The following is a 24854-nucleotide window of genomic DNA, read 5'->3' as shown; positions in this document are numbered from 1 at the left end:
ACACACACATTTGGATTCTTTTGCTGTCTGGTATTATCAAGATAGGATTACATTGGTCATCGCTCCAACAATAAATGGCAAGACCCCACTATTGTCCAAATGGGTAGTTTTCAATGAGTTAGGATATGGCTACAATAATTTCAATATGGTCATAACTACAGATAATAAAGGGGTGTTCTGTATAGCAGAGGTTATTGTCTATTTTTTATGGCCAGTTTACAGACCCCAGAGATGACACAGCCTCTAATCCTCTTTGTCTTCATCTTGCTCACCACCCCTGGTGCAAAAGCCCTACGGAGAATACATTTTCCTCCATTTTTGTGATTGATGGGAGTCCCAATGGTCGTACCCCCACGATCACTGCAAAGGGGATAAGGGAATAACTGTTGTCATTGGAAAATCAGCAACGTCACTTTAAAAAAAAAAAGGCGTAAATCATGATAAATTAGGCGCAGGAGGAAGCCACAGCTCCTTCCCGCCTTAGTACGCCCCCACCAGCCCGCCCATCGGGGGAGCGAGGCATACGTCAGGCATATACGCCAGAGAGAAGGGGCGAATCTGCACCTTCTCCCTGGCGTACGCCTCTGCGTACCTTTGATAAATATCCCCCATAAAGTTATATATCTAGGTATATGCAGTATAGAGAAGATGTGCTTTGTTAATGCTATTGCATATTTCCCCATAGGACACCTCAATATAAGTTTCATCCTGGACAATGAATATGGAAGGTGAGTTTGCATGAATTATAATAAAATAGTGATGACAATAATATGGCGCCTCCCATGTAACTATTGAAAACTGCAGAAAAAGTCATGCTAAGACTAAATGAGGACATTTCATGAATGAAAAGAAATGAGGTTGTATCATGATTACGCCCTTCATGGCACATACTGTGGGGCAGATTTATCAAACATGGTGTACAGTGAAACTAGCTCAGTTGCTCCTAGCAACCAATCAGATTCCACCTTTTATTTTCCAAAGAATCTGTGAGGAATGAAAGGTGGAATCTGATTGGTTGCTAGGGGCAACTGAGCCAGTTTCTCTTTACACCATATTTGATAACGCTCCCCCTGTATATTTTAGCAAAATGGGATGCTAATGTATATGAGTAAGGACAAACACATGGACATTAATGGCCTGAACACAGTCAGCTAGGCATTTCCCAAATGTATATGGGCATTGTGCTTTGTCTGCTGAGCTTTACAAACCTGAGTCCAGTCTTAGGCCTCATTCACACGTTCTCTAGTGCACATGTAATTGTGCCCATAGCAACCAGTCAGAATTCAGGTAATTTCATATTGAAAAATGAAAGGTGCAGCCTGATTGGTTGCTATGGGCAACTGCTCCCTTTGATAAATGAAAGTTGTAGCCTGATTGGTTATATTGAGCAATTGCTTTATTTGAAAAATGAAAGCTGCAGCCTGATTGGTTGCTATGAGCAACTGCTCCATTTGAAAAATGAAAGCTGCAGCCTGGTTGGTTGCTATGGGAAACTGCTTTATTTAAAAAAATGAAAGCTGCAGTCTGGTTGGTTGCTATGGGAAACTGCTTTATTTAAAAAAATGAAAGCTGCAGTCTGATGGGTTGCTATGGGCATCCGCTCCATCTTGTATTTATTGGTTCAGATACTACTTTTTCCTCAAGCAAACAAATGTCATGGTGTTGAATAATATCACATATAATCATAACTATGGCTTCTTTTTCTGTTCCAGGAGTTTACCAGACTTGGCCACATATTTTGTGTCTTCTGTGAATAAACTTTCCATGTACCAGACATATGCAGGTAACACTTATCCTGTCATTTAAAGTGAATGTACCATCATGTACACCCCCCATTTTCTTCTTCACATTAAGAGGCATTGCGTAGGGATCCCGCGGGCACTGTCCTTTCTTTTTAAAACACCTCCCGGTTTCCACACTCGGAAATGTTCTCTTTTTGAGCACCGGTCCGGCTCTATGCACTGGAGGTGGGCAGGGTGCCCCCCAGTGTGACTACATCCCCTCCCCTCTGTGACGCGGCCCTGTTGATTCTAATAAAGGTATGTCACAGAGGGAAAGGGATATTATTACACTGGGGGGGGGGGCACTGGGCCTGCCTCCAGAGTCCAGGGCATAGACCCAGACCAGTGCATGAGAAAAGAGTGGCACCGAGGTTAGGAGTCGGGCAACATTTTGGAAAAAAGCACTGTGCTATTGGGAACTCCCCATCTGCCTCGACCGTGTTATATGAAAAAAAGATGGATTCTGTTTACATCACTTTTATTCACTAAATTCAATATAAATGCTGGGAAAACTTGTATTATATATAGACCTACATATATGTGCTACGTGTTTCATACACTCCTAGGCTATGTTCACACAACGTAAGAGATCGGCCGTTCCGTGACTCCGGACGGGTTATGGAACTTTTTAGGCATAATGTAAAAAAAACAACAAAAAAAACTATAAAAAATAGCTTTTTACTAAAGCGTTGAATACTATTTACCACGCAAACCGATGCAAAGGAGTATTCAGTGTGTGAACACATCTGATAATCTGTGGCAGTCTATTCATGCCTGGTATACTGTGGTTTCTTTTCTAGAGGTTACAGGGATTTTCCCCTCTTCTGGCAGTATACAAGGAGGTACAATAGTCACAATATCTGGACAGTACTTTGATCAGACAGACGCTCCAGCCAAAGTCCTTATAGGAGGTAAGTGAATTTTATTGCTTTATCATAACTGGACTATTATATTTCTTAGGGTGCATTCACAATTACAGGATAGGATCTGCAGCAGTTTTGATGGTATGTTCAGTTATTCAAATCTGTGTTCAAATCTGCTGCGGATCCACTGCGGATGTGCAGCATAAAATCCACTGAGATACGGTGTGTGTGAAGCTACCATAACACTATTTTGTAGCTTCCATGTTTGTATACGCTGGGGAGGCTGTGAGACGCCTAACAGCGGCATCTACCATCCATAACATAGGAGCCATCTCACAGATATACTGGAGCTCATTCATGATGGAGTTAGGACAACACTCAGCATATCCCATAAAGCATAATGTCATCTGCAAGGAGAACTTGTATCCAACCTGGGGAGGGAGTGTATTCCTGATAAATTATCACCCGTAATAAAGCCCCTCTATAGACCCCGTCCTGCACCACCAGGCAGAGAGAACACTGGTTATTACTATTATTTACTAATAGGACTAAAATTGGAGAAGAAATCCTGTAATGTTATAATGTAGAAGTCCAGTGCAGGTACATAAATTATTCATCTCTTTGTGCTCTGGCCACACCCACTGCTTGTGATGTCATCATGTCACATATGAGGATGATGTCACAATAGAACCTTGTTGTGGCTATAAAACCAAGCTGCACCCTGACAGCAGTGTTAGTCTAGGCTAACTTTCCTTGGAGTTGGAGTGTTGGAGAGAGATGAGGAGGAACAGATTTTTGCAGACTATTCAGGTCGCTGTGGCCCCATCACCAAATCCTGCCCCATCCATCCTCGACCCACCACCAAACTGCGGCCCTCCAGCTGTTGCAAAACTGCAATTTCTATCATACCTGGACAGCCAAAGCTGAAGGCGCTCGAGCCCTCCCATTCAAACAGATAAAAGGCAGGGTTCGGTGCCGATTCCGTAGTGTGAACGAACCCTAACAGCTAAGACTCTCATGAAGACTCATCAAGAGAGAAGACCCCAGTTTAGCCGACCATCAGTAGCTGACCACACATCCTCAAAACTTTAGCAATTTACTAATTTATTAATAAATATATTTTTTTTATACCAAGTTTACACTTTTTAATCTACTACCATGTTTCTCCAACATAACACAGGGTTTTATATAGTTTTTTCTTCTGTAGACTAGGGCTTATTTTCGGTGTAGGTGTTATTGTCCACACACTATGCCCCTACACTGTAGCCCCACTCTATATAGTAGTTAGCCACCATACTGTATGTACCACTTCTGTAAGGCTAGTATAATAAAAGTTTCTTTGTGGTTCCCCCCATACTGTATACCTCCCTCCCCTCTCTGTAGTTCTTCCCCCCCATACTGTATGCACCCGCCTCTGCAGGTAGTCCCCATATTGTATACATCTCCCTGCAGGTAGTCCCCCCCCATACTGTATACCTCCCTCCCCTCTCTGTAGTTGTTCCTCAATATTGTATACACCCCCATCTGCAGGTAGTCCCTCCCATACTGTATACCTCCTTCCCCCCTCTTTAGTTGACCCACATATACCTCTTCAATGCCCCCTACTGTGCATCTTCTTACCCCTCCTTCAGTTGAGAACTTCTAATTTAACTCATGCTCATGTTATATGTAATTGTATTACAGGTCAGCAATGCCAAATTCTTGGATTAACAGATACAACAATAACTTGTAGGAGTCCACCACAGCCGCCTGTCCTGCCATCTTTTTTTCCAGGTATTTACAATATATGACTATATAGTAAAAATCTTTTTCTGTTTCTAGAAAACAGTGAAGATGGTTCCCATTACAGCATGGAGTCATACAACCCTTACACTCCTATCATATATTAGGCTCTGTGGAGAAGCTATAAGGTGGATGGGCAAAATTAGTAGTTACACCCAGGCTTAGGTGTGCAAGGGGGCCTAAAGACTTCTCCACATACAGACTGACCCCAGTAGTATAATTCCACATGATAGGAGGGGTCCTATTAGATATTTGTTTTAGGTCAAAAATTGTACAAGATTATGAAAGTTCATTCTCCGCACTCACCATCATGCTTCATAAATTTTTATTGTAGAAAAAAGTCCATCAGTAAAATATACAACAGCAACAGGGCGTTTCAGCATCAAGCACCGAAACGTCCTGTTGCCATTGTATATTTTTTTGATGGTCTTTTTTCTACAATAAAAATTTATGAAGCATGATGGTGAGTGCCGAGAATGAACTTTCATAATACTGTTGGAATTTTTTCTTACTGTGAGCACCACCCTAGACACAGAAGTGGCGTCTAAAAAACTTTTTTTCCTACAAATTGTACAAGAGGCCAGAAACATGGGATTTTACACTTCCTGATCTTACAGGATGGGATTTGACCCCACTCCTGGCACTAAATATATGACTCCTGCATAATCCAACTTACAGCACAAAGCCTAGGGGGGAAGTCACACGTTCCGCTATTAAGATGTGCTACGGACCAGAATTGGGAACTCTGCATCAAGCTATGGAAGAGTTTCAAATCTTCGCAGTACTGTACTGACACGGACAGGCGACTGTATCAATACGGTAGTGCAAAGATTGAAACTGTTTCGGTGCTCCTGGAATCAGCATGAATGATGATATCACTAGTTTCGAAGTCTGTTCAATAGCACATCATCCGTGATTGCGGACTGTGGGCAAAGTACGTAAAGTGTGAATGCCTCCTAATTCTGTCATTTAGAAGGACATATGGTACTACATAATGGTACTGTAGCCAGATTGGTAGTCATTGGACTATAAAGTGTCCCCTAGCTAGGAACTTTGGCTATCAGCTGTACGCCGGGTTGACACGGTGTATTACAGCTGCCAGTTTGGGCCATCAAAAGGCTTGGTCAGGCTGGGACTTGTAGGTGTAATACAGATGTAAAAATGGTGATATGCCATTGAGAAACTGGCTGCAATCTGCATGGAAACCTGTCAGTGAGTGTTGAGTTTTCCTGTAGCACCACCACAGGGGAAATAAAAGGGGTTATCCAGCATTAGAAAAACATGTCCACTTTCTTCAAGAGACAGCACCACTCTTGTCTCCAGTTTGGGTGTAGGTTTTGCAGATCAATTCTATTCAAGTTAATGGAGCTTATAGGGGTTATCCAGCGCTACAAAAACATTGGCACCTTCTTTCAGAGATAACACGTCTCTTGTCTGCAGTTCAGGTGCGGTTTGCAATTAAGCTCCATTCACTTCAATGGAACTGAGCAGCAAAACCCCGCCCAAGCTGGAGACAAGAGTGGGGCTGTCTCTGGAAGAAAGTGGCCATGTCTTTGTGCGCTGGATAACCCCTTTAAACACTACACAGTGCCTGTTCATATCAATAGTTGTTTGTGTAGTGCGGGACATGCCAGATCCCCCAAGAAGACAGAAGCTCTCTGTAATAGCACTGTACTCTTCCCTAATAACGAATGTAAAATTGATTTTCTAAACTCACCATAATTCCTATGCTTTATTTTTAGGAAGCCGAGGACTGAAGATGGAGAGGTGGAACGTCAGTGCTACACCAACTAATGCACTAAAATTGAATGAAAACTCCACAGGCTATGCCGGTGCTTCTTGGTATGATGGGGCCTCCATATCTTGGCCCTCGGAGACCAATGCCTTTGTCGCTCGGTTCAGTGGATTCTTTGTGCCTCCGGATACAGATTACTACAATTTCTATATAAAGGGAGATGACAATTCTGCTCTGTATTTCAATGAATCTGGTGATCCTGCAGGAAAGGTAATCTGAATATAACTGTATATGTTCTGTGTCATTGACTAAAATACCCAGTAACAATGGACATACCCAGGGTTGGCTGCAAAGAAAATGAGTCTTGGCCATAAAACATCACTTAAATAATTATGTTAATTTAAAATAGTGCAAATAATACCACTATACAACAATATACTGTATAATACTAAGTGGTGCTAGTTTGCTATTAGCATTGCTATTCTCAATGCCCCAGCTAGTAAATGGAATTGAAAGCAATTGCTGGAGTTCCAACCTCCCTATTACTGTCCCTGAACATACTAGATTCATATACTGGCTGATACAAATGTACATAACAGGATTGTCAGATTATGCAGGAAGGAGGGAAAAAAAATATTTTAACAGATTATCTCTTGTCCTTAAGAAACTTAGACAAAAAATCTTGACTAATGGTGGATCATGAGAGAAATTTGGCCATTTTAGATCATTATTTTTAAGTTCATGGCAAATTTCACATTCACGGTATATTTAGGGAATATATAATTTAAATAAAAAAATAACAATTATCATGGAGCAAAAAGAAAAAAAATCTGCTGATGTGTATCGATACATATGAGAGGAACAAACAGTGAGGTAAAAGATGGACGGATAGATAGATAGATAGATAGATAGATAGATAGATAGGAGATAGATAGATAGATAGATAGATAGATAGATAGATAGATAGATAGGAGATAGACAGATAGATAGATAGATAGATAGATAGATAGATAGGAGATAGATAGATAGATAGATAGATAGATAGATAGGAGATAGATAGATAGATAGATAGATAGGAGATAGATAGATAGATAGATAGATAGGAGATAGATAGATAGATAGATAGATAGATAGGAGATAGATAGATAGATAGATAGATAGATAGATAGGAGATAGACAGATAGATAGATAGATAGATAGATAGATAGATAGATAGATAGATAGGAGATAGATAGATAGATAGATAGATAGGAGATAGATAGATAGATAGATAGATAGATAGATAGATAGATAGGAGATAGATGATAGATAGATAGATAGATAGGAGATAGATAGATAGATAGTTAGTTAGATAGATAGATAGATAGATAGATAGATAGATAGATAGGAGATAGATAGATAGATAGGAGATAGATAGACTTAAACACTCCCATGACTAGTAGTATAGATCCATATTAACAGTTCTAAGAAATAGTGATGGACCCCACTGATTTGTTATTTCAGTCTATGTATAGTATAGGTTCGGTAGGTGTCCAGTATTGTTCTGGTGTTTATAACTACAGGCTATACCGTTCTTACCATAAACACCAAAACCAATGACAGAATGGAAAACAGCACTGTGAACAGAGCCTAACTTTCCACTTATTTCCCCCCATATAACAGGTGCAGATTGCTTATAGCAGCTACTCAACTTCTTACTTCGCGTTTTCATCTCAGAATTCAAAGACCTTTTTCCTCCAGGCGGGAAAGCCGTGAGTCATATTATATGAAAAACTATGTTCTTCCAATAGATGTCAGCATTGTATTATTACAATTTACTTGAAAATGAGTTTGTCTGCATTCACAGTTGTGTTGGCCTCAGCACTGAAATGTAGCTTAAGGATAGCACAAAACTCGCCCTGGTGCTTTCCCTTTTAAGTGGTCTCCCCTCTTTACCATACACTGCACTGTAATATGATTGAAGAAAAACCAACTAATACTCTAAATGATGGCAGTTTAGCTGTTCTGCTCTGCACAGTAATACCGTATTCTCTTGATTAGAGAGGTCCCAGATGTCAGACCCTCACTTCTTAACACTTGCAATATAGTCTATTTTAAGTAGACCTGTCAGCATCTTTTTGCCGACCAAAGTAAAGCCATATAGGCAGCGGACAATAGGGCTTCTAATCATGAATCAGAAGATGTAACTCTTATTTCAATCTGTCGTTCCAGCGCTGAGATATGCATTTTAGAAATGTTGTGCAAATTAGGAGGCAGCTCAGGGGAACACCCCATTAGTTTAGCTTCTGTTTTGCATATAACTTGCTTTAATCTCAGACTGAAATAAGAGATATATCTCCCAATTCACAGTAAGAAGCCCTATTGTACACTGCCTTTACTTTAGTCAGCAAAAAGCTAATCATTCAAACTGTTTAAATCTCAGTGGCTCTGTAATGACCGAACCGCACGGGTTACGGAGATTCAAACAGTTTCCCTGCTCCTGGTATGATATCGATAAATTATGCCGGGTGGGGAAACACTTCATTACAGGGCTTTCTCGTCCATAGCATTTGTAAAATACGGGACGTGGAAATAAGACCTTAGACAAAAAGCCCCTAACTTTTGCTCCCCAAAAGTTATATGAATCACCAATATACACACACTTAAATGCTTATAAAGTGCTTTTTTCCTGCACTTACTACTGCATCAAGGCCTCACTTCCTGAATAACATGGTGATGTCACTTCCTGGATAACATGGTGATGTCACTTCCTGGATAACATGGTGATGTCACTTCCTGGATAACATGGTGATGTCACTTCCTGGATAAAATGGTGATGTCACTTCCTGGATAACATGGTGATGTCACTTCCTGGATAAAATGGTGATGTCACGACCCGACTCCCAGAGCTGTGCGGGCTGTGGCTGCTGGAGAGGATGATGGCAGAGAGATGCTCAGTGTCCCTCCAGTGCTCTGTGTCCCTCAGTGTCCCCCTGCCATCATCCTCTCCAGCAGCCACAGCCCGCACAGCTCTGGGAGTCGGGTCGTGACATCACCATTTTATCCAGGAAGTGACATCACCATGTTATCCAGGAAGTGACATCCCCATGTTATCCAGGAAGTAAAGCCTTGATGCAGTAGTAAGTGCAAGGAAAAAGCACTAATAGGTAATTTGTAACTTTTGGGGGGCAATACAATACTTCAACATCCACTGTTGTCATTTTTTTTTTTTTTATAATAAGGAACACTTTTTTAAATAATGGCTTTCCATCACAGCTTTGCTTAGCATGGCATGCAGCAAAATCATTCAGAATTGGCCATCACATGTAGCCATGGTTATGTCCACATGCAGAAAGGAATAGAAACACCCAGTTAGGCTCGGTTCACACTACGTCTTTGCAATCCGTTTTTTTTTATTTGTTTTTGCAAAAGATGGATGGAAAAAAAACGTTTTGACTTCTATTATAAAAAAATGGATCAAAATGCTTTTTTTTTTTAACATACAGAAAAATTTAACTAACCTTATTTTTGTGTACGTTAAAAAAACATATGCATTTTGATCCTTTTTTTTTCTTTATAATGGAAGTCAGTGGAAAGATGGATCCAAACTGATGCACACAAATGCATATGTTTTTCCATTAGTTCTTCATCAGTTTTTTTTTGCAAAAACTGATTGCAAAAATGAAGTGTGAACCCAGCCTTATCAGTATGTTCCAGAAGTGATATATTATGGGGAATACAGGTATTTATTAACACAGACAAAACACAAGGGAATTCAAGGGATTATACCAGACATCAATTAAAAAAATTGAAGTGTCACTGTCATCATAAAAAAAAACTTTTAAAGTGGTCTGTGCTGCAGTGTGGCCTTCTCCCAGCTCGTTCTCACGATTGATTAGTCCTGGACCGATGAAAACTTTTGGCATGTCTCTCTGACATAGAAGACAAGCATGCTTGACAAAGACCCATTAGGTCAAAACGTTGCTGTACCTGCTGGGTGATGGAGTAAAGTTTTGGGACTTTTGCTGTTTCATATGTTTCTCTGATCATGAAATGATCAGATCCAGGAAAAATGACTTTTTTTGGCCCATTTGCAGGTGTTACTTTGAAGCTTATATCCAAAATGTCTATGGACCTTCAGTAATTGATGTTGGTGTATATAGTAAGAAGAGTTTGTACACAGATCAGCAGACACCTGATGCAGTGAATGAAATCCAGAATATACAATCACAGAGTGCGACCATTCTAGAAACACAGGTATGTAGTATATAGTATTCTGTATTACAGATGTTTTCTCCTCTTGTATTTGGTATCATATACTGTACATTATAGGATACAGTTTCGATGTTGGTTCCACTGAAACATCATTATTTTCTTCCCCTAAGGTTATAACGCTACAGAACTGGAACACAACCCAACAAGCAGTAGCGGAGGTTCAGCAAATTAATGTCACCACAGACTGTATTCCTCCATGTCCTGCCATGTATTACTGGCTGATCTATGGCAAAGAAGCAACAGGTCAGGATGAAAAATATTTCTGCATTACCAAATCAACTAACAGAGGGAATGAGTATTTGGACTTTGGTGGATAATTGATCCATATCTAATATCCTATCTAATATCCTATCTATCTATCTATCTATCTATCTATCTATCTATCTATCTATCTATCTATCTATCTATCTATCTATCGTGATGCCTCAACTTACAATGGCCTCAAGATACAATATTTTCAACATACAATGGTCCTTTCTGGACCATCGTAACTTTAAACCAGACTCAACTTACAATGCTACAGTCAAGATCTGCGGCAAAAGTCAATAACTAGATGATCAACCAATGAAACTGGGCATTTTACTGATAAAACCCAGTATTACTAAAATGCCCGCACTGGTTGGCTGTCTAGTAGTGATTCTCCAGGGTATAGTGTGATACTACATGTCCTGTACTGCTACTACATGTCCTGTACTGCTACTACATGTCCTGTACTGCATAGAATTTTGGTCTATCTGTTATCATATCTGTTATCATATCATTTTTCAGGCTTGCATCCTAAAGAAACTCTGTCAGCAGGTTTATGTTGTCCTATCTCATGGTAGCATAAACTAGTGACAGAGAAGCTAAACAGAATGATATCTCACTTACATTGTTCTGTGCAGCTAATCCAGAGATATCTTCCTGAATAACATGGACAATACGTAGTCCTCCCCATTATATGCGTGAGCTCAGTAGTCCTGGATATTCATGAGAAGCAGAAAACTCCACCCACCAGCTGCTGATTGGCAGTTATCTATCCATGCTGTGTATAGTCAGTAAACTGTTAATCAGCAGCTGTAGGGTGGGGGAAGGGGTGTGGCAAGAATCCTATTCTCCTGCATATTAGGAGAACAGTTAAACAAAATGATGTAAGTAATACACTGATCTGTTCAGCATTTATATCACTAGTTTATGTAACCTCATTTAAGCCTAGTTACAGATTCCCCTTAAGTATTATTATTATTATTATTTTTTCCCCATTTTTTTCTATTGGTAGGTCTACTGTCTGCTGATGCGACCGCTCTTGAAGTCCAAGCAGCATTAAATAATTTATGGTCTATACAGCCAGATACAGTCACTGTTCAGCAGGTATCTTCAGATATAGGAAATACGTATAAGGTGACATTCAATTCACAAAGAGGTGAGTAAAGACAGAAAATTTTGTAATGAGCCAAAGGTTATCAAAGTTAACCCCCTCCCGCTGCTGCATAGTAAATTAACGTCGCTGCAGCCTATGTCTACGCTGCAGAACGACACAGGCGTAGAAGCTGCGCCTGTGTCATCCGTTGCGGGTCTCGGCTATCAGTGATAGCCGGGGACCCGCCGCAACTCTCATCACCAGAGTTAACCCTATAGATACGGCGGTCAGCACGACCGCAGCATCTATAGGGCTCCTGACAGAGAATTCTCCCTCTACAGAGGGAGAATTCTCTTTCCGGTGTCCATCGAGGCATAATGACCCCAGGTCGTGAAAGGGTTAAGAAAAAGAATTAAAATATGAGGAATTAGGTGAAACATACCTTTTACTTTTCATTAAAGGGGTAGTGCGGCGGTAAAGAATGATTGACAAAATAACACACATTACAAAGTTATACAACTTTGTAATGTATGTTATGTCTGTGAATGGCCCCCTTCCCCGTGTCCCACCACCCCCACCCGTGTACCCGGAAGTGTGGTGCGCTATACATACCTGTCACGTGCCGACTTGTCTCCGATCTTCAGTCTGTGATGTCGTCTTCGGACGGCCGGGCCGAATCCCTCCGAGCGTCCTGAGTGCCGGCCGCCCTCTTCAGCGTCATCAGATGCTCAGCCGCGATTGGCTGAGCACAGTTTGGCTCAGCCAATCGCGGCTGAGCAGCTGATGACGTGGCCGCGTCATCGGCTGCTCAGCCGCGATTGGCTGAGCACAGTTATCCCCCAAGCAGAGGGATTCGGCCCGGCCGTCCAAAGACGACATCGCAGACTGAAGATCGGAGACGAGTCGGCGCGTGACAGGTATGTATAGCGCACCACACTTCTGAGTACACGGGTGGGGGAGGTGGGACAGGGGGAAGGGGGCCATTCACAGACATAACACACATTATAAAGTTGTATAACTTTGTAATGTGTGTTATTCTGTCAATAATTCTTTACCGCCGCACTACCCCTTTAAGGCCAGGTTCAGACTATGTAACTGTGCGGCTGTATTTGCGGCTGTAATTGTGCGGCGGTATTTTTGGTGGTTCATGCGTACGCTGTAAAGTATAGGATATACGGCTGCACAGTGCACACTATGTATGAATCTACGGCCCGATCGTAAACGGACCCGTAAAAAATGAACAAGACCATTGTTTGCGGCTGGACATGTGGCCGAGGATTGACAGGCGGTCCGTACGGAGTACTTCAAAAATAGCCGGCAATGATGCCGAATGCCGATGCCTCTAATAGTTAATATATTAAATTAATAAAACACATTTTCTTTGTAATAAAGTCCCTTTCGTTGGTCAATAATTTAATTCTAACGAATCCATCATTTTGCAATTAAATATACTGTTAAAATAAATAGATATATGAATAATTTTTTTTTTTGACAGTATATTTAATTGCACAATGATGGATTCGTTAGAATTAAATTATTGAACAACGAAACTGAATTTATTTCATCGAAAATGTGTTTTATTAATTAAATATTAATTAGTACAGGAAGCTCTATAAGCCGGTAATTCATATTGCCGGCAATAGAGCTTTCTGTACTAATCATCACTTTACTTTAATGAAAACATCAAATGTTTCTTCTAATTATGTTATCACAATAGCATTATTATAAGAAACATTTAGAATTATATGTGCGCTCAGCTGATTGGCTGATCGGCTGAGCGCACATATAATAAGCCGGTCCGCAGTACAGTGACTTCATTGTGCTGTGGACCAGCGAAGAGACAACATCGGGGTGAGTATACAGCTCTCCCCACCCCCTCCCCAGCACTGCACCCCTCCCAGCAAGGAAGAGGGGTCAGTTAACCCCTTCCTTGCTGGGATGGGTGCAGTCTGACATCAGTCTGGCCCCCAAGGGGTTAAGGGGGATGCAATACATCCTCCCTTAACCCCTCGGGGGCCAGACTGTAAGCAGCGATCTGTAAAGATGCTGCATACTGTAAGGTGCACAACACCGCTCACAATGATGGGTGTTGTGCTCCTGTTTGTGTGTTTTTTGTGTGTTTCTCCTTTTTTGTTTTTCAGATATCGGTATCCTGTGGATTACGTCGGATTCCGTGGACTACGTCGATGACCAGCGTTTTTTTAATGTTTTTTTATAATAAAATGGTCAATGAGGGGTGTGGGGGTGTTTTTATTTGAATAAAATTTTTTTTTAACTTGTGTCTTGTCTTTATTTCTTTACTTTATAGACTTAGTAGTGGAAGCCGTCTAATAGACGGAATCCATTACTAAGTTGGGGCCTAGTGTTAGCCGGTATAAAATGGCTAACACTAACCCCCTATTATTACCCCAGTACCCAATGCCACCAGGGGTACTGGGAAGAGCCGGGTGCCAGTGGTCCCGGAGCGTCAAAATTGGCGCTCCTGGACCAGGCGGCAGCAGGCTGGTAAGATTTAGGCTGGAGAGGGCCTAAACCAATGGCTCTTCCCACCCTGGTGTTACCAGGCTGCTGTCGTTTGGTTTTTAACCCGGCTGGTTATAAAAATAGGGGGGACCCTATGCGTTTTTTTTTAATTATTTATTTATTTAAAAAAAACAACGCATAGGGTCCCCCCTATTTTTATAACCAGCCGGGTTAAAAACCAAACGACAGCAGCCTGGTAACACCAGGGTGGGAAGAGCCATTGGTTAGGCCCTCCCCAGCCTAAATCTTACCAGCCTGCTGCCGCCCGGTCCAGGAGCGCCAATTTTGACGCTCCGGGACCACTGGCTCCCGGCTCTTCCCAGTACCCCTGGTGGCGTTGGGTACTGGGGTAATAATAGGGGGTTAGTGTTAGCCATTTTATACCGGCTAACACTAGGCCCCAACTTAGTAATGGATTCCGTCTATTAGACGGCTTCCACTACTAAGTCTATAAAGTAAAGAAATAAAGACAAGACACAAGTTAAAAAATTTTTTTATTCAAATAAAAACACCCCCACACCCCTCATTGACCATTTTATTAAAAAAAAACATTAAAAAAACGCTGGTCATCGACGTAGTCCACGGAATCCGACGTAATCCACAGGATACCGATATCTGAAAAACAAAAAGGGAGAAACACACAAAAAACACACAAACAGGAGCACAACACCCATCATTGTGAACGGTGTTGTGCACCTTACAGTATGCAGCATCTTTACAGATCGCTGCTTACAGTCTGGCCCCCAAGGGGTTAAGGGAGGATGTATTGCATCCCCCTTAACCCCTTGGGGGCCAGACTGATGTCAGACTGCACCCATCCCAGCAAGGAAGGGGTTAACTGACCCCCCCTTCCTTGCTGGGAGGGGTGCAGTGCTGGGGAGGGGGTGGGGAGAGCTCTATACTCACCCCGATGTGTCCTCTTCGCTGGTCCGCAGCACAATGAAGTCACTGTGCTGCGGACCCGCTAATTATATGTGCGCTGAGCCGATCAGCCAATCAGCTGAGCGCACATATAATTCTAAATGTTTCTTCTAATAATGCTATTGTCATAACATAATTAGAAGAAACATTTGATGTTTTCATTAAAGTAAAGTGATGATTAGTACAGAATGCTCTATTGCCGGCAATATGAATTACCGGCTTATGGAGCTTCCTGTACTAATTAATATTTAATTAATAAAACACATTTTCGATTAAATAAATTCAGTTTCGTTGTTCAATAATTTAATTCTAACGAATCCATCATTGTGCAATTAAATATACTGTCAAAAAATAAATATATATATAAATATACATTTATTTATATATATTTATTTTAACAGTATATTTAATAGCAAAATGATGGATTAGTTTAAATTTAATTATTGAACAACGAAAGGGACTTTATTACAACGAAAATGGGTTTTATTATTTTAATAGATTAACCATGAGAGACATCGGCATTAGTGCAGAGGATCGCAAACCCCGGTAATAGCAATTCATGTAAACTGTTTCCCTGCTTTCCCAGATGCATCCAGAGGTGTTTGCATCACTTTCTTAAGATTTTATTTGTTATTTTTAGTTGAACCAGATTTCAAAGTAAATGACCGTATGTTTTGAGCCGCATGTCTATTTTTTCCCACGGCCGGAGTTTCATCCGCACATTTACAGCCGCATAAAAAATACAGCCGCACAGTTACATAGTGTGAACCTAGCCCCCAGGTAAAGGTTTAAGATTAAAGGTTTTCTGTGCAAAAATAGACTGATGAGCTATTCACTTGGCACCCCCACCAATCAGCTGTCGGACTACACAGTGAATGGGGCTGGAAGTTGGCTCCGATCACTATGTAGTGGCTGGTCCTGGCTACTGCAGTTATGTGTTGCCACCGCTAGACAGGGAGCAGTGCAGGTGATAAACAACTGATCGGAGGCGGTGCTCATTTCCCTAATGACGTAGTTGAGAAGGCCAAACTTCCCCTGTGTTTCTATCAATGATGGACTGTATGCATAACTTTATGATATCACTGCCTGTGCAGAATATACTACAAAATAATATATATGATGATTTTAGGTGATTTCCAACTTCTTTCCTATGAAATTCTGGAGGGAAGTAACATGACAGTGGATATTAAAGAGATAACTAAAGGTGTTCCGAACATGACGACCTTCACTTTAGTGTGGGATGATGTGTACTCCCCGGCTCTGACACCAGATGCATCTGCTGTGGACGTGAGTATTGTGACCGGACACAATCTATGGGTCTTACTGCTTACTCTACAGTATATTCACTAGTATGTACCAGGGCCGTTTCTAGGTAATTTGGACTACAGGGCAAATCTTGCTAAAAGCGCCCCCCTTCCCCCCCAAAAAAAACAAAACAAAAACCAAAACAGTAATTCCGTGACTTACAGGTGACGTCTTCTTGGATCTGAGGCGTCACTTCTCTTTTCCTTTCCTTCTGGCCCAGACCTCCATGATGATTTCTTCCAGCTACAATTCGTTTCTTCAGAACCTGCCAGACAAACATCTTAGGCTCCGAACTTTAACAACAACTTCCACTTTTTTGTGTCATGTGCAGTGAAGTCAGTAGGTATGTGGGTTGCCCCCTGTATGTAGGATACCCTGCTGTGCCCCCATATAGTAATAATCCCCCTGTGCTTCCCCCATAGTAATAATCCCTCCCTGTGCTCTGCCCCATAGTAATAATCCCCCTGTGCTCCCCCCATAGTAATAATCCCCCTGTGCTCTATCCCCATAGTAATAATCCCCCCTGTGCTTCCCCCTATAGTTATAATCCCCTCTTTGCCCCAATAGTAATAATCCCCCATTCCCCCCCATAGTAATTATCCCCCCTGTGCTCCCCCTTATAGTAATAATCCCCCCAGTGTTCCCCCTTATAGTACTAATCCCCCTGTGCAGTACAGATAGTAATAGCCCCATACAGGATAGCCTTCGCCCCGTGTAGCCCCCCATAGTAATGCCCTCCCCTCGGGTAGACCCCCAAAGTATAGCCTAGCCCCCCAAAGTATATCCCTCCCCCCAAGTAGCCCCCATAGTATAGCCCTCCCCCTGAGTAGCCCCCCATAGTATAGTTCTCCCCCTGAGTAGCCCCCCATAGTATAGCTCTCCCCCCAAGTAGCCCCCCATAGTATAGCTCTCCCCCTGAGTAGCCCCCCATAGTATAGCTCTCCCCCCGAGTAGCCCCCCCATCCAAATAGCCCCCCATAGTATAGCCCTCCCCCCATGTAGCCTCACCCCTCCCCCCCCCCGTGTAGCCTTCCATACTATTGGCCCCATTGTAGCCCCCACATTCTAGCAGTTATGAGAAGAAAAAATACACTCACCTCTCCTGGATCCTGCGGCAGCGTCTCCCTCTGTCTGGCAGCTGATCTTGTAAGTACAGTGAGCTTCCGGCACAGGCAGACTGTCACACACCTGCCCGGAAGCTCACTGCTGTAGCCCCGCAGCGCCCGGACTTCTCTCCTCAGCGGCGGTCATGTGATCACGTCACATGTCCACTGCCAAAGAGAAAAGAGAAGTCCGGGCGCTGCGGGGCTACAGCAGTGAGCTTCCGGGCAGGTGTGTGACAGTCTGCCTGTGCTGGAAGCTCACTGTACTAGATCCGGCTGCCTGGAGGGACCGGCCCGGGGGTGGCACGCCGGGCGGGGTGGCGGCGATCTGGGCAGCTGATGGGGCGGGCGGCCGGGCGGCCAGCGCCCCCTAGCTGTCGGCGCCCTGTGCGGTCGCCCGACCTGCCCGCCACTAGAAACGGCCCTGGTATGTACTACATGTACGTTATTATAGTTTATAGAGTGAAGCTGGCCCTTTGCTTTATATTAGTTCATGCTTTCTCCAGTCTTATGAATACTTATGAACAGAATTCTACAATGAAAGTGATTATACCTTTATGCAGAGTTATATTATGTTTTCTTTCTAAGATCAAGAGTTGTAGAGCTGAACTGCAGCATGCACACCTACTCCCTCCCCCACCCCTCCCTGCCTTGCATAAGCGACATATAAGGCTCAGTGCTGGAGGACAAGCAGGAGGTGGTGGAAGAGGGAGAGGGCATAAAACCCGACCTTTATGACATGAGCTTGAAAGGAAAACATGATTTTATACCTTTTCAAAAAACCATCAGCTAAGAGACAAGTAATTGTTTCATCTCCCCATCAGCTATTTACCAACGGCTGCAGATCAGATCAGTGGCGTAACTAGAAATGGCTGGGCCCCATAGCAAACTTTTGATTGAGGCCCCCCGACAGACCACTAAATGGTCAAGTGAAGTCATAACAACATAACTGCAAGGACTGGTCAGCAGTGCTTGCAGTTTAAGGGACATTTGCAAAACCCGGGAGGCCAGCAGGGCCACCCGATGCTGCAAATGATGATGGCTCAAGGGGCCCAGCGTATTGCAGGAGCAGGCCATGGGGCCCCCTGATACAGCGGGCCCCATATCAGCTGCTATGGCTGCTATAGTGGTAGTTACGCCCCTGGATCAGAGCATGGTATAGGGATGACAGATTCTTTTAAAAGTGAATCTATACCAGTCTCCACCCACCTGGGACTGGTATTATGGGTAAAAACAAGTTTTATTCTGGAAGCGAGGCAGGGTGTCAAAGAGGCGGGGCCTAGAGTTTCTGTGCCCTAGGCCTGCAACACTGCAGGCCACCATTTAACCCTATGGGGCCCCCTATGATTTATGTGTGCCCTGTTATAAACAGACAGCAAAGGGCCCATAGTGGGGATACTTTAAGAACTGCCTCTATTATACTGTAGATATATTCCAGAATATTATGGTATGAAAAATTAAGATTAAAATGAGAAATATAGAATTTACACAATTTTTTTATAATTTTTTTTGCTTATTTAACTCATTAAAATCTTTTTCCTCCAGGTGCAAAACGCTGTGTTCACAATGTTGAGCGCACAGTGTCCGGACGCAATAGCTAAGCAGAAGGAAAGTTCATCGGTCAAGTATTTCAAGAACTTTGAAACAGATTTTACCTCGGTATGAAAAGATATTTTAAAGCTTTTTTCTTTCTATCAAGGACTATGACAAAGATGCAGTGGAGCTGAGTTTGACTCTTTATTTGATAATTCCTAGATACATTAGATAAAAGTCGGCCAAACAGCCACCGACAGTTGACGATGGGGGAGAGAGAAGAGTTGGGCAGGTTGGATTTAACATTTCGGACCCTAATCAGTAAAACTTATTAGTTCCCGCCCTCATTTTAACTGCTTAGATGCCATGGTCATTATTGAATGGGGCATCTAAGGGGTTAAATGTCGGGGATCAGAGTTTTCAGACTTAGCTCCTGATAAACATAACATGTTGCATTGCTTTTGAGGGTCCTGAAACCCCAATAATCATTATAACATATGAGCAGAGTACAATATCCTTCAGATCTGAATGTTGCAAAGGGCGTTCGGCACTCAGTTAAGCACTTGTGTTAACTTAAGATAGAGAATGTGAGGGATCAGATGTTAGACCCTAAAACTGCCATGTGTGTGAGAAGTTTGTTAAACTTTATACTACTACCTTCCAAACCAAACTTTTCGTTATTGTCCAAAAACATCTCCCATTATTTTGATTACATACATTGTAACAATAAAAATTATTTGGTTGAAAAGCTGAATACACCTTGTGATACAATGATGACAAAGTACTAAGTCAGCTCTGCTATATCATTGTGTACATAAACCCACATTCTGCCTATTGTATTCCTCTTAGCCGGTCGGTTAGGGCAGCTTATTGACCTTATACATCTCTTTCTATAACTATCTGTTCTCTTTACAGTCTTCCAGCCGGGGTACTGTGACCAGTGAGACTGACGCATTCTGTGGACGATATTCCTTGAAAAATTCACAAGTGCTGTATGATTATACTGAACTGAAACAAGGATCTACAGCTACGTATGGTTATATCTCACTGACATTACATAGCAAGGTAGGATTGTGTGTCTAGTTTATTTGATATTCATTTTGGTAGGTACAGTATGAATACCTATTATCTGCATAAACAGATTATCAACATATCCTGCTGAAATTGGTGAAACCTACCAGTAATAACGTGTATGACCAGCTCTGTTTTTCTGATACAGAGCAATAAAAAGTTGACCCCTTAAAGGGGCATTTCACTGAAACATAACTTTTTATATGTTGCCACCCATAGTGAGACTAACACTTCATTCCATACTTGTTATTATCTATTCAGTCTCCTTCCCACAGTTTTTAACTGCTGTTTTCTGCTGAAGACACAAAAAACTGTATCTGAGCTGTTTAGTCCATCTCTGCTCTCAACTCCTTCCTAGCCCTCCCTCCTGAGATGGCCGATGGCTGCTACTTTGTAGAAATTCTGTAATGCTGGGAGGAATAATCACAGTGAGTTCATTAGCAACTTGACCTCAGTTTAACCCTTCCAGCATTACAAAGAAGGTCAGAAAAAAAGACAAATTTGGTCAGCTCTCAGAAAACACTATGTACACTAGACAGGAGGACGTTGCTATGGCTTGAGTTGCAAACAGAAAATGCAACAGCTCACCGCAATGGCAAGATACAGAACCAATACAGATAAGAAAATCCCCAAAAGCAGCCCCCAATTGCCAAAAAATCTCCATAAAAATAATGAGGCTCTTGATTGGCATTTGCAAATAGTGTAAACCAGTGCTTCTCAATTCCAGTCCTCAGGCCTCACCAACAGGTCATGTTTTGAGGATTTCCCATACAAAGAAGTTACAGGCTTGTTACATTATTACATAATTATTGAAGTGGTGCATCAGAGGTCTTTGCGGTCAGCCTCTTTAGGCCCATATATTTCAATAGAACAACAAGTGTCTGACCACTGATCCTTTCAAATGGGGAGTCATTGGACTTCCTCTCTCATGATTAGTAGGGGTTCCAGAGGTGGGACTGCTATTGATCCTGCTAAAAGACAGGTATTGTTGGTGGAAAGCTTCTTGAACTCTATTTCTGTGCAGTGGATTCTGGGCTCTGTATGTGAAAAGCTGATTAAAAACATAAATAGTAAATCAGCACAAAACCTAAGTTCTAATATAAGGCTATGTTCACACTACGTAAGAGACGTCACGGAACGGACGGTCTCAGAAATGATCATCTTGGCTGGTACTGCAGTACCGGACGGATGATCTTTGCAGCCGCAGAGTTCTGATGCCGGCACATCCGTGCGTGCCCGCTTTAGAACTCCCCACTGCATACTATGGAGTGTGCGGCCGGAGCCGCTCGCTCCATAGTGTGTACTGACATGGTTTTCGGTGGCCGCTATTCTATGAATAGTGGCCACAGAAAACTGACATATCAGTTTTCTTCGGCCAGATGGAATCCTGGCTGGAGCGTATACTATGTGTATACGCTCCAGCCAGGATTCCATACATTCACAAAACAACGTATCCTTTGCATTAATCACAGCCGTTGTTGCAAATTGCAACAATGGACATGATTTATGCAAAAGATACGTTGTGTGAACATGGCCCAATAGCGCAATAAGGTTGAGGGTCAGATTACGGAATGGTCCCTGTCTCTGGTAGACAGTTTAATGTTGTGCACATCCAGCTCAATTTTGTATATGTGATGGTGTTTCTGTGTTCTTTGCAGCTTTGTTTCGCCTATAAAGGATATCTCACAAATACTATTGCTCTAAATTTTCAATATGAAGACAGCAAAAGTCTAGGGACCGTCACAAGCGTAAACGATAATTTCGACTATACCTTTGCTCAAGGGAACAGGTAGGATTCTCTTTAATGTTTGTTTGTTAAAACTGAATAAAAAATAAATAAACAGAACGTTGTAAAAAGTTGGGGAAGAGAAGGATCAGGCAGTTTGGATTATAACTGTCTGATCTCTTTAATGCTAGGGAGATAAGCCACCGTCAGAGGAGTCTGAGAGCAGCTTACCCCCCATCCCTTCAGAACACGTGTCAGGAGGCATTGGGCAAAGACAGTTCTCAGCAGCCAGTTACCTTATGTGTATAGCCAGCTTTAGTCTTGCACTCACCGAGATATTACGATGCTTCTTTATTTTAACATGTAGTAAAACCTTCGGTGACACATGTCGCTGTTCAGCAGACTCCAAACCACTTCACATGTACAACACAGACATGACGACCATTTCGCGCGCATGCACGTTTCATCAGATGAATGATCTGTTTTGTATATGTGTATGTATTTATATCTTCTTACCTTCATCCTTAACTCTGTTTTTGTTAAATCTTGACCAGGGGCGTAACTAGAAATGGCTGGGCCTCATAGCAAACGTTTGATTGACCCCAAACCTGTCAAGTGTAGTCATAACCTTTAACATTTAGGTCACCAGGTGCTGCAGATGATGATGGCTCAGGGGGCAAGTGTATTGCAGGAGCAGGCCACGGGGCCCCCCGATGTGGCAGGCCCCATAGCAGTCACTATGGCAGCTACTGTGGTAGTTACGCCCCTGATCTTGACTTTATTCAATATGTAAATGAGGTAGTCTGGTGCACTGGGGCGGGTCATCATTGCAATGTGACTATATTGCTGTATCCTTAGTGCTGGTCTTAATTCATTATAACATTATTTTTTAGCTGGACATATACCTGTATAGATATGTCGTCACTGGTAAAAACAAAGTATTCTGGCAGAAATTTCAATGTGCTCAATATCAACCTAGTGTCAAACCAAGATTATTATGTAGACGTCCTGTACATTGGGCAGACCCAAACTACAAAAGACCCAAATGGTAAGTCACAGAATCAGCTGGAGCTGCTGCAATCATTTGGTTGCAATGTATCCTATGTTAAAAGGGGTTGTCTGTGTGTAGTAGGTAGCACCGTCAACTAAACTGGTTATCCAGGATGAAATACAAAATATCTACAGAACAATCTTCTTAGCTCCTCCTCCTATAAAACATGCTGCATGCAGATCTACGTGTTTAAAGGGGGTCACAAAAACATGTCAGCTTTCTTCCAGAAACAGCATGACTCTTGTCCTCAGTTCTATTAAAGTGAATGCAGCTGAATTGTAACACCACACACAACCCGAGGACGGGTGCAGAGCTGTTTTCCCCTCAAAAAGTAGCTTTGTTTTTTTCTAATCCTGGATAACCCCTTTAACATGACATGTTCTGTAACATGTAAAACTTAAAAGGGTTGTCTCGACGTGACGGCATGACATATTTGCTATTTGGCCTTCAGACAGCTTGTTCATCAAGAGAATCCACACCGAATGGCAAATATGTTGAATGGTTTATATGGTCCATATGTGTGGAGTCATGCCTCATTTCAGCTTATGGGTCAATGGATGGGGCATCCAGCTTGTGGCATTTAGTTACGTTCCTTCATCATAACAGCCGCCCTGTTTACCTTCACCAGCTCATGGATTATCAGTATAATGTATTCATTACCGATAATTGTTCCACCAATAGTATGAAACTTATCTGAACAGTTGGTTTATGTATTTTGGGGCACTGCTTGCATGCTGGGTAATAACCATGTCACATATGACACAATTGTTGTACTTCCCCTCTATGACCACTGACTGCTGATGTTATATATTGCAGTGAATAGAAGGTATCCCGCTTTATCAGAAAACGGAGTCTTTATACAGGATGTCAACGTGACTATATCTGTCGTCGCCTCCCAAAGCCAGTATACCATTACTCTGTACCCATATAACTGTGGGTGCAATTTTCCACTGTTTGCTGCAGCATTTGCACAGGTAGGTAATGGGATGTATGGGATTTTTTAGCTGCTTTTAATCCAAGATCTGTCCTGGGATCCGTTCGGCAGGTGATGCAGTTATTGTCCTAAAAAACAACTTTTAAACTTGCAGCCCTGTGTCAGATTGGCGTGGCCTAGAGTGTCTATGCATAAGGCTTGCACTGCCTCTCCGTTGCTCCTCCGTCCTCATCATTAGGAATGCCTCTGGGCAGGATTTTTCCTATTCATCACTTGTCTGAACACTGCACATGTGCGTTAATGATCATATACATGTGCAGTGTTCACACAGGTGATGAATAGAAGAAATCCTGCCTGAGGCATTCCTAATGATGGGAGGGTGGGGAGGAGGGACGGACTAGGGCATGGGTACTCTAGGCCACGTCAATTTCACACAGGGCTGCAAGTTTAAAAGTTGTTTTTTAGGACAATAACTGCATCACCTGCCGAACGGACCCCAGGACAGAGCTTGGATTAAAAGCAGCTATCCGAAGGTACAAGCAGTTTTGGGGGGACGATTGTGGGTGGAGTCGCTTTAAACGTCTGAATGGTTTGACAACTGCTGGTGGTTAATACTAATGCTTATTCTACTTTTTTAATAGAATACTATCAATAACTCCAATTCAGCGATCTATTCAATATCACAAAATGCATCGATCCAGATAAATCGAACCCAGGCGGCATCCCCTCCTATTGGAGGAACATTCAGTATTCAAGCTTATGGGAAACAAACTAATGGTATGGATACATCTTAATCGTCATCATTTAGTTGGACTTAACTTCACTTAATCCATAGTAGAACAGATCTATCAAGGCGATTTTTACTATTTTGTGAGATATATACATTTAAAAATATATACCATGTTATAAAATTGGGTAATGCATCACTGTTGC

General features: G+C 42.2%; 1 protein-coding gene across 1 annotated transcript in view; it reads left to right on the top strand.

Moving 5' to 3' along the window:
- The window catches only part of LOC138784114 (fibrocystin-L-like), a 93508-nt gene that overhangs the window by 9821 nt on the left and 58833 nt on the right, over positions 1–24854 (top strand). Inside the window, exons 9-24 of the mRNA XM_069959630.1 lie at positions 686–728; positions 1713–1783; positions 2582–2692; positions 4328–4417; positions 6169–6431; positions 7824–7912; positions 10238–10397; positions 10526–10658; positions 11674–11817; positions 16328–16485; positions 19152–19265; positions 20055–20204; positions 21869–21999; positions 22830–22984; positions 23804–23961; positions 24563–24698. Coding sequence (XP_069815731.1) covers positions 686–728; positions 1713–1783; positions 2582–2692; positions 4328–4417; positions 6169–6431; positions 7824–7912; positions 10238–10397; positions 10526–10658; positions 11674–11817; positions 16328–16485; positions 19152–19265; positions 20055–20204; positions 21869–21999; positions 22830–22984; positions 23804–23961; positions 24563–24698 — 2106 coding nt within the window. The remainder of the gene's footprint in view (positions 1–685; positions 729–1712; positions 1784–2581; positions 2693–4327; positions 4418–6168; positions 6432–7823; positions 7913–10237; positions 10398–10525; positions 10659–11673; positions 11818–16327; positions 16486–19151; positions 19266–20054; positions 20205–21868; positions 22000–22829; positions 22985–23803; positions 23962–24562; positions 24699–24854) is intronic.

Source organism: Dendropsophus ebraccatus, chromosome 2 (assembly GCF_027789765.1).
Source record: "Dendropsophus ebraccatus isolate aDenEbr1 chromosome 2, aDenEbr1.pat, whole genome shotgun sequence".
Lineage (NCBI taxonomy): Eukaryota > Metazoa > Chordata > Amphibia > Anura > Hylidae > Dendropsophus > Dendropsophus ebraccatus.
This window is presented reverse-complemented; position numbering and strand designations above follow the sequence as displayed.